General features: G+C 49.9%; 3 protein-coding genes across 3 annotated transcripts; all 3 read right to left on the bottom strand.

Moving 5' to 3' along the window:
* Window positions 1-3,588: 3,588 nt before the first annotated feature.
* On the bottom strand, window positions 3,589-6,883 carry LOC138097123 (zinc finger and SCAN domain-containing protein 5B-like). The gene is given in 4 exon segments (XM_068993366.1): window positions 3,589-4,235; window positions 4,740-4,930; window positions 6,028-6,221; window positions 6,500-6,883. Coding segments are annotated over 4 exon segments (1,416 nt in total).
* Window positions 6,884-9,212: 2,329 nt separating this feature from the next.
* On the bottom strand, window positions 9,213-12,185 carry LOC138097126 (zinc finger and SCAN domain-containing protein 5B-like). The gene is made up of 4 exons (XM_068993369.1): window positions 11,808-12,185; window positions 11,312-11,518; window positions 10,235-10,388; window positions 9,213-9,859 (listed from the first exon to the last, which is right to left on the bottom strand). The coding sequence occupies exons 1-4, from the start codon at window positions 12,183-12,185 to the stop codon at window positions 9,213-9,215; spliced, it is 1,386 nt and encodes a 461-aa protein (XP_068849470.1).
* Window positions 12,186-14,535: 2,350 nt separating this feature from the next.
* On the bottom strand, window positions 14,536-14,874 carry LOC138097137 (protein FAM32A-like). The gene has a single exon (XM_068993380.1). It carries the CDS (start codon window positions 14,872-14,874, stop codon window positions 14,536-14,538), a length of 339 nt encoding a protein of 112 aa, XP_068849481.1.
* Between the last annotated feature and the right edge of the window lie 1,262 nt (window positions 14,875-16,136).

Genomic DNA, 16,136 nt, shown 5'->3' with positions numbered 1-16,136 from the left:
CACCTTTTCTTAAGTCCAACTCTCACATCCATACATGACTACTGGAAAAACCATGGCTTTGACTAGATGGACGTTGGTTGGCAAAGTAATGTCTCTGTTTTATAATATGCTGTCTAGGTTGGTCATAACTTTTCTTCCCAGGAACAAGAGTCTTTTAATTTCATGGCTGCAGTCACCATCTGCAGTGATTTTGGAGCCACCCCCTGTCCCCAGAATAAATTCTCTCACTGTTTCCACTGTTTCCCCATCTATTTGCCATGAAGTGATGGATAGGACCGGATGCCATGATCTTAGTTTTCTGATTGTTGAGTTTTAAGCCAAGTTTGTCACTCTCCACTTTCACTTTCAAGAGACTCTGGTTCTTCTTCGCTTTCTGCCATAAGGGTGGTGTCATCTGCGTATCTGAGGGTATTGATATTACTCCTGGAAATCTTGATTCCAGCTTGTGTTTCATCCAGCCCAGCTTGTCTCATGATGTACTCTGCATTTAAGTTAAATAAGCAGGGTGACAATATACAGCCTTTACGTACTCCTTTCCCAATTTGGATTCAGTCTGTTGTTGCAAGTCCACCTCTAACTGTTGCTTCCTGACCTGCATACAGACTTCTCAGGAGGCAGTTCAAGAAGTCTGATATTTCTGTCTAAGAATTTTCCACAGTTTATTGTGATCCACACAGTCAAAGGCTTTGGCATAGTCAATAAAGCAGATGTTTCTCTGGAACTCTCTGCTTTTTCAATGATCTAATTGATGTTGGCAATTTGATCTCTGGTTCCTCTGCCTTTTCTAAATCCAGCTTGAACATCTGGAAGTTCATGGCTCATGTACTGTTGAAGACTGGCTTGGAGAATTTTGAGCATTACTTTGCTAGCATGTGAGATGAGTACAATTGTGCGGTGGTTTGAATATTCTTTGGCATTGCCTTTCTTTGGGATTGGAATGAAAACGGACCTTTTCCAGTCCCTGTGGCCACTGCTGAGTTTTCCAAATTTGCTGACATATTGAGTGCAACACTTTCACAGCATCATCTCTGAGGATTTGAAATAGCTCAATTCGAATACCATCCCCTCCACTAGCTTTGTTCATAGTGATTCTCCCTAAGGCCCACTTGACGTGACATTCCAGGATGTGTGGCTCTAGGTGAGTGATCACACCTTCGGGATTATCTGGGTCATGAAGATCTTTTTTCTATAGTTCTGTGTGTTCTTGCCCCCTCTTCTTAATATCTTCTGCTTCTGTTGGGTCCATACCATTTCTGTCCTTTATTGAGCCCATCCTTGCATGAAATGGAAGGCAGGCTCCTCTCCAGTCCGGGCACAGGCTTCTCACTGCAGTGGCCCCTCTTGTGTGGAGCCCAGGCTCTCCGGGCTCTGGGCTTCAGTAGTGGCGGCTCCCAGTCTGAGTGGTTGTGTCGCGTGGCCTTAGCTGCTCTGAGGACTGGGATCTTCTTGGGTCAGGGATGGAACTCCTGTCCTTTCATTGGCAGGCACAACCTTTACCATGGAGCCCCCGGGGAAGCCCTATTATTCATTTTTCTTAACTAATACTTAACTGCGTCTGTGTTTTGAAGTCTTATTCATATTTCATCATATTAATTTCTTGTGTTTATTCTTCGATAATGGTTCTAATACCCGTGTTTCTAAAGAGACCCAGTCTTTATATTCTATATTGCTTCTTTGAATTAGTTGCCTCCTACTTGGGCCTGTAAGTTAACATCCTTTTAAACAGGAGGAGGCAACAGAGGATGAGATGGTTGGGTGGCATCACCGACTCAACGGACACGAGTTTGAGCAAACTCCCAGGAGATAGTGAAGGACAGGGAAGCCTGGCATGCTGCAGTCCACGGAGTTGCAAAGTGAAAGAAAGTGAAGTGGCTCTTTGTCATCCCATGGACTGTAGGCCACCAGGTTCCTCCATCCATGGGCTTCTCCAGGCAAGAATACTGCAGTGGCTTGCCATGCCCTTCTCCAGGGGATCTCCCGACCCAGGGAGCAAACCCATGTCTCCTGCATTGGCAGGCGGATTCTTCACCACTGAGCCTCCCAGGAAACCATGAGAGAAGCTGCCACAATTCTGAGAACTGACCCGAGAAATGAAAACAAACGGACCCGGAACTGAAGGTTAACTGTATTTACAACAATCAAGCTGACACTGATCAGACCAGTGATGACCAGTTTCAAGATGATTGTCAGAGCTGACTGTGCTGTTTCTGCCTGTAGCCCCCTCCCTCCATCTGTAAAAGCTGTTGCTCACTAAGTGTCCGGGGTGGGAGGTGGGGGCAGTCAGCCATTGGACAGACGTCTGCCCTGCCCTCCACAGTAGTTGGAGAAGGACATGGCACCCCACTCCGGGACTCTTGCCTGGAAAATGCCATGGACGGAGGAGCTTGGCAGGCTACAGTCCACGGGGTCGCAAAGAGTTGGACATGACTGAGCGACTTCCCTTTCACTTTCAACAGTTGCTGGCGTCCAGAATAACGCTGGATCTCCTTTCCCCCAACCTGGGCTCTGTACTGGCTTTTGAGTGGCGAGCAGCCAGACGCCAATATCTATTAAAATATCAGCCTTGAGTTTGCTGCCCCCAACAAATTGCCAGGCTAATTAATAGAAGAAAACGCTGGTTCCTTGAAAAAAAAAAATACTTTATTATCTCCATTCTGCTCCAAATGACCTGTCTTCGTTTCTACTGGAGGAGAGCCAGGTGGGATGAAAGAGTGCTACCTTGAAGAATCTTTTCAAGCCGAGACACCCTGGACTCTCAGTGTTCCAATGGGCGTTAATCTTACATCACCTAACTGTCCATAATCCCAAGAGAATGCAGTCACTTTAAATGCTCGAGTGGGTGCTCAGGCGCTTCAGGCGAGTCCGACTCTTTGCAGCCCAGCAGACCATAGCCCGCCAGGCTCCTCTGTCCGTGGGACTCTCCAGGCAAGAATACTGGAGTGGATTGCCATTCCCTTCTCCAGGGCATCTTCTTGATCAAGGGATCCAACTTGGGTCTTCTGTGCTGCAGGCAGATTCTTGACCCCTGAGCCACTGGGGAAGCCTTACAGAGGGCAGGTATCTCCACAAAATAATGGGCATGTACCAAACCGCAGCTATCATCTACTCCATATAAAAAAATCTTGGAAGGGGAAATACAGAGGACACTTCTTTGACAGAAGTGTCTTTGTTTATTTGAAATTTAGATTTCACTGGTGAGCCTGTATTTCATCTGGACACTCTGCTAGGAGCATCCTATTATACAATTAAATCTTTCCTAATGGGGGGACATTCAGCAGTGACCTCAGTTTCACAAAGAAGTACTGAAAACTAATGATACCTGCATTCACTGAAAGAAGAACACCACAAAGCCAAAACTTATCACAAAAACACAGGCTACACTAAAGCAGAAAACAAAATCTGAAGGGAAAGGTAAGTCATCACTCAAAGATGCGCCTAGTTCATGTGAATGGAACCCCATTGGGTTCCAGTATGATCCTGAGTTCTTCACATGTCACCCTTTCATTGTATCACCTGAGTGACAAATAATCCCGAATTTCCTTCTAGGAGCAGAAGGCACTTGGACCTGATGGTGGGGTCTTGGGTGAATCATTTGGAATGGATTTTCTGGTGGCGTTTGAAAGTCCCCAGCTGACGGAAGGCACTGTGACACTCGGGGCACACATAGGGCCTGACCCCAGAGTGGGTGCGTCGGTGAACGTTGAGGTTCCCTAGGTGGCTGAAGGCTCTGTCACACTGCTCACAGCGGAAAGGCTTCTCCTGGGTGTGGGTCCTCTTGTGAGCACGCAGCGTGGAGTCGTGGGTGAACTTCTTGAGGCAGAGATCACAGCTGTAGGGCTTCTCGCCAGTGTGGATCCGCTCGTGAACCCGCAGGTCCGAAGGCTGCATGAACCCTTTGGCACAGATATCGCATTGAAAGGGCCTCTCTCCTGTGTGTGTCCTCTGGTGCAGGGTAAGCTGAGATTGATAAGGAAAGCTCTTTTTGCACACCCTGCATTCACAGGGTGCCCGACCCGGGCTTTCTGCTCCCTCAGGAACACTGGTGGGTCCCACGGTGCCAGATGAACGGACGGAATGGGACCCAAGCTGTCCTGAGAGCTCTCCTTGGTCCAAACACGTGGCTGCATCTGGATGCTCGTCTTGCCAAGTGGGGCTGCTGTCCCGTTTCCTTAGGACATGTCCGCGATTCTTCAGAGGACCTCGTCTGGATCCACTCGTAGTGGAAACGTCTCCCTCTGGAACACAAGAGGAAAGGGTTCAGGAGCCACATTTTATCATTACAACTTTTTTAAAATATAAATCTATTTTTTTTTAATTGGAGGTTAATGACTTTACAATATTGTATTGGTTTCACCATACATCAACATGAAGTCTGCCACAGCTATACTCATGTTCCCCACCGGGAGCCACATTTTAAACATCAATTCCTTCTTCAGGATTTTCCTGTCTCCCTACACTCCCAGAATCCGCTGAACGAGATTCAGCGCCGCATTCAACAAGGAGCATCTCCTGTGCTGCCCGCCTCACTGGGACCCTGATGTTGGCTGAGAAGTTCCCATCACGCGACCCAGCTAAGAGCTCGGACTGTGCGACTCTGGGACGCTGATGATGGAGAAGCTTGGCACTGGATAATGGTCTCCACCCCACCCATCCACGGATGGTGATGCGGGCTGCCCGGTCCCTTGTCACCATGGGCAGGAGCCGCTAAACTGCTGAATTCCACGGTTTTGAATACTCACCGGGACCCTTCAGAAGTTCAGGCTCTTGAGAGTGAAGGGTTTTTGTCTCTCCCCTGTCTTCCAGCAGGTCCTTCTCCAAGTTCTCCCTGGGCGTCTGACCCTCCAGCTCACCTGTTTCAGGAACAGTCTCTGGCGAGAGAGCTCTCTGGTCCTGACAAGGGACAAACAAGCAGAGTCAGTAACCCAGCTACCTTAGTCCGTGGAAGACTGGTTCCTGTTTTCCCATCTGCCTCGTATCTTGATCTAGGACTCCACCTTTCTTAATGTCATTTTAGGGGATATGCCCTGACTTCTTCCGGTCCACCCCATCACCCTGATTGATAATCATCTCCTGATACTCGAGACTGTCCTGGATCTATACAGACTGCATCTTGCAATCAAATCAGGACATCACAGTTGGCACTCTGACTTCTCTATGCATAGGTCTCTCCAAATCATGCCCACTTCTGCCTGCCCCTGGCTCTGGAGGGAAAGAACTCTAGGTCCAGCTCTCTTGACTCCGTCATTGTTGGAGACTTTGCCTGGATTCATCTTTGTGATGGTGGTTACCCGGTACATAGGAAGAAGATGACTAGTACTCTTGGTCTCTACTCCATGCAAGTCAATAGCATCCCTGCCCATACCCAACCTTATTTGAACAAATCAACTGTCTTCCATTCATTCTTCAATGTCTGAAAGTGAAAGTGTTAGTTGCTCAGTTGTGTCTGACTCTTTGCAACCCCATGGACTATAGCCACCAGATTCCTCTGTTCATGAGATTCTCCAGGCAAGAACACTAGAGTGGGTGGCCATTCCCTTCTCCAGGGGATCTTCCTGACCCAGGGATCAAACCCAGGTCTCCTGCATTGTTGGCAGATTCTTCACCATCTGAGCCACCAGGGAAGCCCAGTGTCTACTGGGGGGCAAAATGAGTCCAATTTGGAGTCACTCCTTCAGTTGCAAGGAATGATCACATTCTGAAATATAACGTGCCCCTGGGGGAAGGGGCCGTGGCCAAATCAGCTGTCAGTGCATTCACCTGTAGCAAACTGAACCTAGCATCATGTCAGGAAGACAGGACCTTCTCCCCACACCTAAGACTAGAAGCTTTCGTGGCAGAGGGACAAAGATGGATTATCTTCATTCTCACACTGACTAGAAAAAATGCCTAGGAGCTGAATGCATGCACAGGAATTCCTGGAAGCAATGGGTCCATTCCTATCCTTTGCCAAATCTCCCCATTACTCCAGCAGCCACACCCGCCTGACTCTCTTTTACCTGCTTCCACTCTCTCGCCGGCTCCCTAGACAGGTCCGCGGCTCCTGGCAGATTCTGCAGCTCTTGGCTTCCCTCCTGGCCATCCTCTGGAGGTACGACCCTCACGGGGGCTTGGGGCTCCCCACACGGGTCGCTCTCATCATCCATGTCGCCGGCCTTGGCTTCAGCCGTCTCAGTATCGGGATCGCGCACGAGATAACTCTGCCCTTGTATGCAGAGTATGGTCTGTGAGCGGAGAAATCAGTCAAGATCAGTCTCTGTAAGACCTGGAATGTAGCTTTCGGGCATCCAATGGCATTGACAATAGACGCTCACATTTGGTGTGAACGATCTACGTCCTTCGAGTTGAGACAGCCAAGAATATGTCCCAAATTGCCCACGTGTGAACTTCTCTCACCTGCGTGGGAGTCACTGACAGAGCCCAGCCCTCAGGTCCTAGCTTGTGATCCCTGCAGCCTGCAGCTGTCTGCTCGCCCCACACCCATCCCTGAGGTCCTACTCACCCATTTCTTGGGTCTCTGCTTGTTTCTCAGCACGTCCTCCAGGTCCTTGCAACTCTGCACCCCACTCTCTTTGAGCAGGACCTGGCACTCCAGGGGCACGCAGACCATGAACTGCTCCAGCACCAGCCTGTCCATCATCTGCTCCTTGGTGTGAAGGTCCGGCCTCAGCCACAGATGGCAGAGTTCACGGAGTCTCCTCAGGTCCTCAATGGGGTCAGATTCCTCCGAGCTGCTAAAGGTTCTGAACCGGACGTGCCAGGTTTCCTGGTCACACTCTGAGTTTTCCATGAGTGTGTCTTGGGGTGGCACGGATGCTGGTGACTCTGCCCCAGGGCTGTCTGTGATGTGTCCACAACCCTGAAAAATTGTCTGGTCCTCAGCCATATGGATGGAGGACATTTCCAGTAGGACTCTGAGCAAATGCTTCTAGAAGTGGGTGCCCAGTTGACGCCTATGGAAATGGATTTCCTCTGCTTTTCCTCAGCACTAAAGTCACTGTTTAGCAGTCTAGGGAGAAAAAAAAAAAAAGAAACAAACGGGTTTCATTTTGTTCCACCCTTCCATCTCCCCTACATCCCAGTACTGGACACCATTGCCCGACTCATTCAATATTTCATAAAACTGTCTGGTCAGAAATGACCATAAGGCTTCCTCGGTGGTCCAGTGGCTAAGAATCTGCCTGCCAATGCAGAGGGACATGGGTTTGATCCCTGATATGGGAAGATACCACCTGCCTCTGAGCCCGTGCTCCACAACTCTTGAGCCTGAGAGGGGCAACTACTGAACCCAAGCTCTAGACTCCCGGCTCTGCCATGGGAGAAGCTGCTCCAATGAGAAGCCCATGGCCCTCAGCTAGAGAGTAGTCCCCACCAGCTACGACCAGAGAAAGCCCTCACAGCAAAGAAGACCCAGCCCAGCCAAAATGAAGGAATTAAAAAAAATTTTAAAGTAATAATAAATATATGTGTAGTTTCTAAATGGCGATAGGGTCACCGCTCAGAAACCCTTGAAGAAAACGAGCCACCTCACAGCACCACGTGTGGAAACATTCTCCTCCCCTCACAGAAGAGCTCGATTAACCCTTGTTCATGTGGGGTTAGAGGAAGATCTCCTGTCACAAGTCTCCCAGCTAATGCAAGATGAGCAGAATGCCAGACCTTTCTGAAACCCACCCACGTGTCCTCATTTCTAAGCCTTCTCCTTGGACGTGCCCACTCATCACTTACCCCTGCGAGGATTCTTGCCTTCAGCCTCCTCAGGTCAGGGACTGGCTCTCAAAGTGTGTCTGGAGCCGAAATGTCCGTATTTATAGAGAGTTGGGTGAAACTGCAGGGGTTTCTGGCCATAACCTCATCATCCCAGTGATTGGATAAAGGGCATGGAAAGAACCACTTTGGATAATCTGGGTAGATTCAGTTTCCTGTGGAGACTCCAACAGGAAGAACCATTAGAGAGGCCACCATATTGGTTTGGTAGTAAATGTTCTCGTATGTATTTTATTTATTTTAGACTTCATGGATGGCATTTCTTGGGGAAACAGATTGATTTTCCTGATCTAATGAATTTTTTCTCTCTGCTTGGAAACAGTGAGGCAGTCCAATAATTGTAATCCGATGGTTGTAATCAAATTGAGTTACCTAATCTTGTTTCTTTTCTCATGAAATAAGTCATCAGAGACTTTTATCTAAAATCAGCTGATGAGATCAAGTGTAAGAAGCCATTTCAGAGGCATCACAGAAACCAGAGGTTGTACACCACTAGGGAAAAAGAAGGCAATGGCATCCCACTCCAGTGCTCTTGCCTGGAAAATCCCATGGGCGGAGGAGCCTGGTGGGCTGCAGTCCATGGGGTCGCTAAGAGGAGGACACGACTGAGCAACTTCACTTTCACTTTTCACTTTCATGCATTGGAGAAGGAATCGGCAACCCATTCCAGCGTTCTTGCCTGGAGAATCCCAGGGACGGGGGAGCCTGGTGGGCTGCCGTCTTCGGGGTCACACAGAGTCAGACACGACTGAAGTGACTTAGCAGCAGTAGCAGCAGCAGGGGAAAAGAATGTCACTTATCAATTTAAGAAGCCTTCTTTTTCTAAATGCCTAAGAAGCAGTATCCAAACTAGTACAAAGGGAACATATCTCAACATAATGGCCACACAGACAAAACCACAGCTATCACCTACTCTGTGTAGCAAAGTCTTAGAAGAGAAAAGACACAGCTCTTTGATAGAAATGTATTTGTTTATTTGAAATTTAACTTTCACTGGTGATCCTGTATTTAATCTAGCCGTCCTGCTAGGAGCATCCTATTTTACAAGGAAATCAGGCCTGATAAGAAGGCAGTCGGCAGTAGCCTCACTCTGATGATGAGGTACTGATAACCAGTGAGACACAGCTTCAAGGGAAGAACAAGAACACAAAGCAAAAACGTGTAAGAAAACCATAGTCTAACATCATAAGGCAATTATCCTCCAATTGAAAATAAACATATGAAAAGGAAAAGTATAGTCTATAGCAAAGTAGAAAACAAAATCCAAAGGGAAAAATAAGTCATCATTCAAATATCTTATTTCACGTGAATGGAACACCACTGGGTTACAGTATCTTCCTAAGCTCTTTGCTGGTCATCCACACTTTGTATCACACAGGTGGCAAACATTCTAAATTTTCTCATTAAAACAGAAAAGACCTGGCGCTGAGGGCAGGGTCCTGAGCCAGTCATTTGGAATGGATTTTCTGGTGGCGTGCCAAAGCGCCCAGCTGACGGAAGGCACGGTGACACTCGGGGCACACGTACGGCTTGACCCCAGAGTGGGTGCGTTGGTGAACATTGAGGTTCCCTCGGCGGCTGAAGGCTCTGTCACACTGCTCACAGCGGAAAGGCTTCTCCTGGGTGTGGGTCCTCTTGTGAGTGCGCAGCGTGGAGTAGTGGGTGAACTTCTTGAGGCAGAGATCACAGCTGTAGGGCTTCTCGCCAGTGTGGATCCGCTCGTGAACCCGCAGGTCCGAAGGCTGCATGAACCCTTTGGCACAGATGTCGCATTGAAAGGGCCTCTCTCCTGTGTGTGTCCTCTGGTGCAGGGTAAGCTGAGATTGATAAGGAAAGCTCTTTTTGCACACCCTGCATTCACAGGGTGCCCGACCCGGGGTTTCTGCTCCCTCAGGAACACTGGTGGGTCCCACGGTGCCAGATGAACCAACGGAATGGGACCCAAGCTGTCCTGAGAGCTCTCCTTGGTCCAAACACGTGGCTGCTTGTTGACGCACGTCTTGCCAAGTGGGGCTGCTGTCCCGTTTCCTTAGGACATGTCTGCGATTCTTCAGAGGACCTCGTCTGGATCCACTCGTAGTGGAAACGTCTCCCTCTGGAACACAAGAGGAAAGGGTTCAGGAGCCACATTTGAAGTATCACTTCCTTCCTGGGGACTCTCCCCTCTCTCTCTGCCCTCCCAGAATCTGCTGAAAGAAGAGATTCAGCACCATATTTATCAAGGAGCATTTTCCATGGTGCCAGCCTCACTGGAACCATCCCTAATCTTGGCCACACACTTCCCATCAACCAAACTACCTGAGTCTCGCTGATGAAACACTCTGGAACATTGATGACGGAGAAGGTTGGCACAGGAGAACCAACTCCTACCCGGCCCCAACACCAAGGGATGGAAATGCTGGGTACCCCTTCCTGGACATCAGTGGAAGCAGTCATTACCTCCTGTGGTCTCCAAGTGTTTAATACTCACCACGATCCTGCAGAAGTTCAGGCTCTTGAGACGGAAGGGTTCTTGTCACTCCTGTGTCTTCCAGCAGGTCCTTCTCCAAGTTCTCCTTGGAGGGCATCTGACCCTCCAGTTCACCTGTTTCAGGAATGGTCTCTGGCGGGAGAGCTTTCTGGCCCTGACAAGGGGCAACCAAGCAGAGTCAATCCCACTGCCTTAGCCCATGGCAAGCTCTGTCTCCTCTTTCCCCACCCCCCTAGTACCCTGATCTAAGACTCCAGCTTTCTGAATATCAGTTTGGGGGATGTGCCCTGACTGCTTCCCATCACCCTGACTGGCAGTCCTCTCCTGATTCCCATGACTGTCCTTGATCTATACCGACCACCTCTGGCAATCAAGTCCAGATTTCACAGCTGGCACTGCCAACTGTCTTGCACATATGTCTCCACCTCATCTCAAATCCTCCCTGCCCCTGACTCTGCAAGCAGAGGACTCTGGCTCAGGGCTCCTGACTTCACCACTTGTTGATACGTTGCCTGGATTTGTCCTCCTCATGGAGGGTGGCCTGGGGCATAATAAGATGATATGCAGTATAGCTGGTCTCTATTCATGAGAAATCAGTAGCATCTCCTCCCCTGATTCACACTGCAAAAAATCCACTCTCTCCAGACATACTCCAAAACCTTCTGGGGTGGGGCGGGAATGACTCCAACTGGGAATTTTTTATTCAATTCAATATTCAATTCAATTTACAATATTCCCCAATAGTAAGTGCCTCTGATGAAATCCATCATGGGTAAAACAGCTGTGAGCGCATTTACCCCTGACGAAATGACCCAGCACCATCCCGTGGAAACAGGACTCCTCTGTCCTCGTGCTTATGGCCACAAGCTTTCATGGTGAAGCACTAGGAGGTATGGGTGAGTCTTCATTCTCACACTGGCTGGAAAATGGCTGGGCATGGAATGCAACCATGGGAATTCCTGGACACAGTGGGTCCATTCTTGTCCTTTGCCAAGTTCTCCCCATTACTTTCGCAGCCACGCCCACCCGACCCTCTTCTACCTGCTCCCAGACTGCAGGTCAGGACATCACACTCACCTGCACCCTCGACAGGTCCTTGGCTCCTGGCAGATGCTGCCCGTCTTGGCTTTCCTGCTGGCCCTCGTCTGGAGGGACGACACTGACTGTAGACTGGGGCTCCCTGGCTCCGTCTCCCTCATCGTGCCCCTCACTGACCTCAAATCCTAACATCTCAACATCCGAGACTGGCATCAAAAAATCCTCCCCTTGGACACGGACTATAGTCTGTGAGAAAAAATTCGAATAGGATCAGTCTCCCTTCACAGGATCCAAAAAGGCATTCACTGCGTATCCCAGCCTAGGAGCCCACCTCCTGGGAATGACATTTGAAAGAGCAACACCCTCAAAGTGAAGACCGAGAGAAACGTCTCCCGTGACGCCACAGGCAAGCGCTCACCCCTGTGGGAAGCACTGATTTCGAGCCAAGCCCTCCGGTCCTTCTGCTTCATCTCCCAGCTCGCAGCCCATCTTCCCACCGTTCCCTCTCTCACAGGGTCCCTAGGGTCCTACTCACCCACTTCTTCAGTTTCTGCTTATTTCTCAGCACCTCCTCCAGATCCTTACAAGTCTCCGCACCACTCCTTCTGACTAAGACCTGGATCTCCGGCGGCATGCACATCACGAACTGCTCCAGCACCAGCCTGTCCACCATCTGCTCCTTGGTGTGAAGGTCCGGCCTCAGCCACAGACCGCAGAGTTCACGGAGCCTCCTCAGAGCCTTGATCGGGTCGGATTCCTCCGAGCTGCTAAACCTTCTGAAGCGGATGCGCAACTCTTCAAGGGCGGACTCGGGCTTTTCCCTTCCGGTGTCCTGGCGTGGCGCAGACGCTGGAGACTCTGCTCCGGGGCTGTTCGCGAGGGGGCCACGACCCGCTCTCTGGTTCTCAGCCATACTGACTGCAGAGTTTTCAGTAGGACTCTGGACAATGCTTCTAGAAGTGGGTGCCCAACTGACCCCGAAAGACAGGACCTTCCTCTTGCTTTTCCTCAGTAGTAGATTCAGTATTGAGAAGTATGGCGGCAAAAAAGAGAGAGAGAAAAAAAGAATGCTGCCAATTAGTTTTATTTTCATCCACCCTACCATCCCTCAGCCGAATACTGGGCATTAGTCCCCCTTCAGTATTTCATACCAGGGACAAGAATCCATTCTATTCTTCCGACATCCATCTTAGAGTACAACAAGAAACGGCGTAGTCAAAAATGTCCCCAGGGCAGTGCTTAAAAGCCCTTGTTGAAAAAATGAACCACACCACAGGACCCCGTGGAGTGCGGAAACACCCTCATTCCCAGAGGAGTTCCACACGAATGAACCACGGTTTATGAGTGGCCGGAGGGCGGCCGGTGGATTTCACACGGTCTCTGAGCGAATGCAAGGTGAACAGAGAGCCAGGACTTAGTGAAACCCACTTCCACGTGCCCTGACTCTCTAGCCTTCTCTTTAGACAGTCCCCATCAATTACCTCCTTGAAGCCTTCTCGCCTTGGTCCTCCTCAGCTGGGGACTTGACTCAAACTCTGCAGGCGGAGAAACGTCTCCCTGGAGAGCCGGGGGCAACGCCGGACTCCTCGGCCTCTGGCCCAATCAGCGCACGGATTGCGTAAGGGCGGGGCAAACATCATAGACAATCCCACTTTCCTTGATGACCAGGGATTCGCTTGCCCTTGGAAACTCGCTCAGGAGAAACCACGATGTTCTAAAGAGGCCTCCACAGTGGTTGAGTGATCCATTCTGTGTATTTTTGCTTGGTTTTGTTTTCGGCCAAGCAGGGAGGCGCGTTGGATCTCAGGTTCCGGACCGCGGAAGGAAACCACGCCGCCCGCAGCGGAAGCGCCGAGTCTCAACCGCTGGACCGCTAGGGAAATGCCTCGGTTTCGTTTTGGATTTTATTTATTTGGCACTTTGGGGATGGTTCTGGGGTGAACGGATTGGTTTTAATGATCTCGTGAATTTTTTGTCTCACTGCCAGGAGGGTTTGACAGAGTCAGGGACATGATGGTGGGAGCCAGATCGGTTTGACTCCTCTCTGTTCTGGTGAGAGAAGTCTTAAAAGGGTTTTCTAAAATCAGCCGATGAGCCAAGGTGTGAGAAGAACCGACTTCTAAGTAGCCTTTTTGAAGACTAGAAGTTGTCCACCAATAGGAAAGAAGAATGACACCTATCACTTTCGGAAGCCTTCCTTTTTCTAAACACCTCGGGAAGAAATACCTGAACAAGTATGGAGTGAGTGAATCTCTCTCAGCATAATAACAGCCATGTAGGCAAAACCAGGGCTATCACCTATTCCATGTAGAAAAGTCTTAGAAAATACGCAGAGCACTCTTTGACAGAAATGTGTTTATTTGAAATTGAAATTCCACTGGAGAGCCTGGCCTCTGTGCCAGGAGCGTGCAGTTTTACAGTGAAGTCCCGCCTAACAGGAAGGCGGTCAACAGTAGGCTCAGTTTCGTGATGAAGTACGGGCAACTAATGAGACGTGCTTTCAAGAGAAGAACAAAACAAAGCAAAAACCTTACTGAAACAGGCTACACTAAAGTGGAAAACAACATCCGAAGGGAACCATAAGCCATCACTCAAATATCCCCCTCATTCACTGAATGGAACCCCCCTGGAGCCAACATCCTCCAAAACTCTTCACGTCATCCACCCTTCGTGTTACAGAAGTGAGAAGTCATTGTGAAATTCCTTCTTGGAGCAGAAAGGACTTGGACCCGAGGGCAGGGTCCTGGGCCAATCGTTCGGAATGGGTTTCCTGTGGGGATGACAGATCCCAGGGAACGGAAGGCCGGTGACACTCGGGCACAGTAGGGCTCGAGCCAGAGTGTGAACATGGAGGGTCCCATTGTGTTGAAAGCTTTGTCACAGTGCTCAGAGCAGAAAGGCTTCTCTTGGGTGTGGGTCCTCTGGTGAGCAAGCAGTGTGGAGTCGTGGGTGAACTTCTTGGGGCAGAGATCACAGCCTAGGGCTTTTTGTCCTCATGCATCTCCTGGTGAACACACAGGGCCGGAGGCTGCATGAACCATTGGACATGGATGTTGCCTTTTTTTTTCTTTTTAAATTTAGAGTTAAAGAGCCATCTCTCTTTAATGCAGTTCCAGAGTAAGGGCACATTACTTTAATAAGCACGGGCTCAGCAGAAGGCTCGAGAGGATGTGTGTAAAAGAATGTTTCCAAAGGCTCCAGAGGTGAGCCCAACCCTGCTTCCTGCTTCGCCTGGACAATAGTCCGTCTCCTGGGTGGGGCAGCTACTTGGTCCAGCTGACTTTGGGGATGTCATAGTGCTCCGTGAGCGTGTCCAGGTGTCTGTTGAAGTCCTCCACTCTCTGCTTGTGGGCTGTGGATGCTTTCTTCAGGACCCTCTCCATCTGTCGCGTCTCCTGCACCTTCTCAAAGGCCACCTGGGCTGGGGTCCGCTTGTCAAGGTGGCGCCTCAGCTCCTCCTCCTGGTTCTCCTGGATTTTTCCCATCGTTTGCAGGAGTTTTGCCTTGTCTCTGTCCTTTTTCTTCTTCCGCTTGGTCACGCCAAGCTCTGGGACTCCTTTCAGCTTCAGGGGTCCCTTTTGGACCTGCTCATAGGCGTCCATGCTGCCCATCTTCGGATTCGGATTTCTAAATGGACAAAAGTTGAGGGGTCTGTTTTCTCAAATGGAAATTGGGACAATATCGTTCTCTGCTGTAGATCCGGGAGGTTCTCTCTGTGCGGGTTAACACAAATGAATGCAGACGAACATCTCTGCTTAGCCCAGGGGGCCGAGGTTCAGAAAGCCTTGTGGAATAATTGCACCACACCACACCATGGAGGGTGGCAACACTCCCCCCCCTCACAGAGAGCTCCGGCTCAGCCATGGTTAATACGGAGTTTAAGGGAGACCCACTGCTTTCACAAGGTCTTTGAGCTGATGCAAGGTGAGTAGAAAACCCAGCCTTCCGAAACCCCCCACCTCCTTCTGTACTGATTCCCAAACCTTCTCCTTAGACGTTCTCACTCATCACTTACCTCCTTTGAGCCCTCTTGCCGTCAGCTTCCTCAAGTCGGTGACTGGCTATCAGAGTGTGTTGGGGGCTGAAACATCTCTATTTATAGAGAGCTGGGGGGAAATGGCAAGGGTCCCTGCTTGTTACCCCATCAGCACAGTGATTGTGTAAGGGTGGGTCAACCCATTCTTATGACCTCATTCTAGATAATCCAATTTATCCATGGATCCAGTTTCACACGGACACTGAACCAGGAAAAAACACAATTTATCAAAGAGGCCTCCATGGTGGTTTTGTGGGAGACTTCTCTGATAGCTCAGTTGGTAAAGAGTCTGCCTGCAGTGCAGGAGACGCTGGTGTCATTCCTGGGTCAGGAAGATCCGCTGGAGAAGGGACAGGCTACCCACTCCAGTGTTCTTGGGCTTGCCTTGAGGCTCAGCTGGGAAAGAGGTAAAGTGGGAGTCTTTCAGTCAAGTCCCACCCTTTGTGACACCGTGGAGATACATTCCATGGAATTCTCCAGGCAAGAAGGCTGGAGTGGGTACCGTTCCCTTCTCCAAGGGATCTTCCCAACCCAGGGAGCGAACCCAGGTCTCCCGCATGGCAGGCAGATTCTGTACCACCGGGGAAGCCCATGCACGTTTTGGCAGGAAGGTTGATTTTCCTGGTCCAGCAAATACTTTCCTCATTTGCCTGGAGAGTTGGAAGGAGTCACAGCATAGGTATCTGACAGTTGTAACCAGTTTGGGTCGCCTACGCGTCCCTGGTGGCTCAGTGGTAAAGAATCTACCTGCCAAGGCAGGAGGCATGGGTTCACTCCCTGGGTTGGGACAATCTCTCGCAGAAGGAAATGGCCACACCACTCCAGTTT

This window comes from Capricornis sumatraensis, chromosome 20 (assembly GCF_032405125.1).
Source record: "Capricornis sumatraensis isolate serow.1 chromosome 20, serow.2, whole genome shotgun sequence".
Taxonomy (NCBI): Eukaryota; Metazoa; Chordata; class Mammalia; order Artiodactyla; family Bovidae; genus Capricornis; species Capricornis sumatraensis.
Note: the sequence above shows the minus strand (reverse complement) of the source record. Positions and strands in the feature narration are given on the sequence as shown.

What these genes read in the sequence shown, in the direction of transcription:
- LOC138097137 (XM_068993380.1), bottom strand. Translation starts at nt 14,874, where the DNA reads ATGGACGCCTATGAGCAGGTCCAAAAGGGACCCCTGAAGCTGAAAGGA.
- LOC138097126 (XM_068993369.1), bottom strand. Translation starts at nt 12,185, where the DNA reads ATGGCTGAGAACCAGAGAGCGGGTCGTGGCCCCCTCGCGAACAGCCCC. An exon ending in AGGACCTGTCGAGGGTGCAG is followed by an intron (nt 10,389 to 11,311) that starts GTGAGTGTGATG and finishes GCCCCTTGTCAG; the next exon opens with GGCCAGAAAGCTCTCCCGCC. An exon ending in TGAACTTCTGCAGGATCGTG is followed by an intron (nt 9,860 to 10,234) that starts GTGAGTATTAAA and finishes CTTGTGTTCCAG; the next exon opens with AGGGAGACGTTTCCACTACG.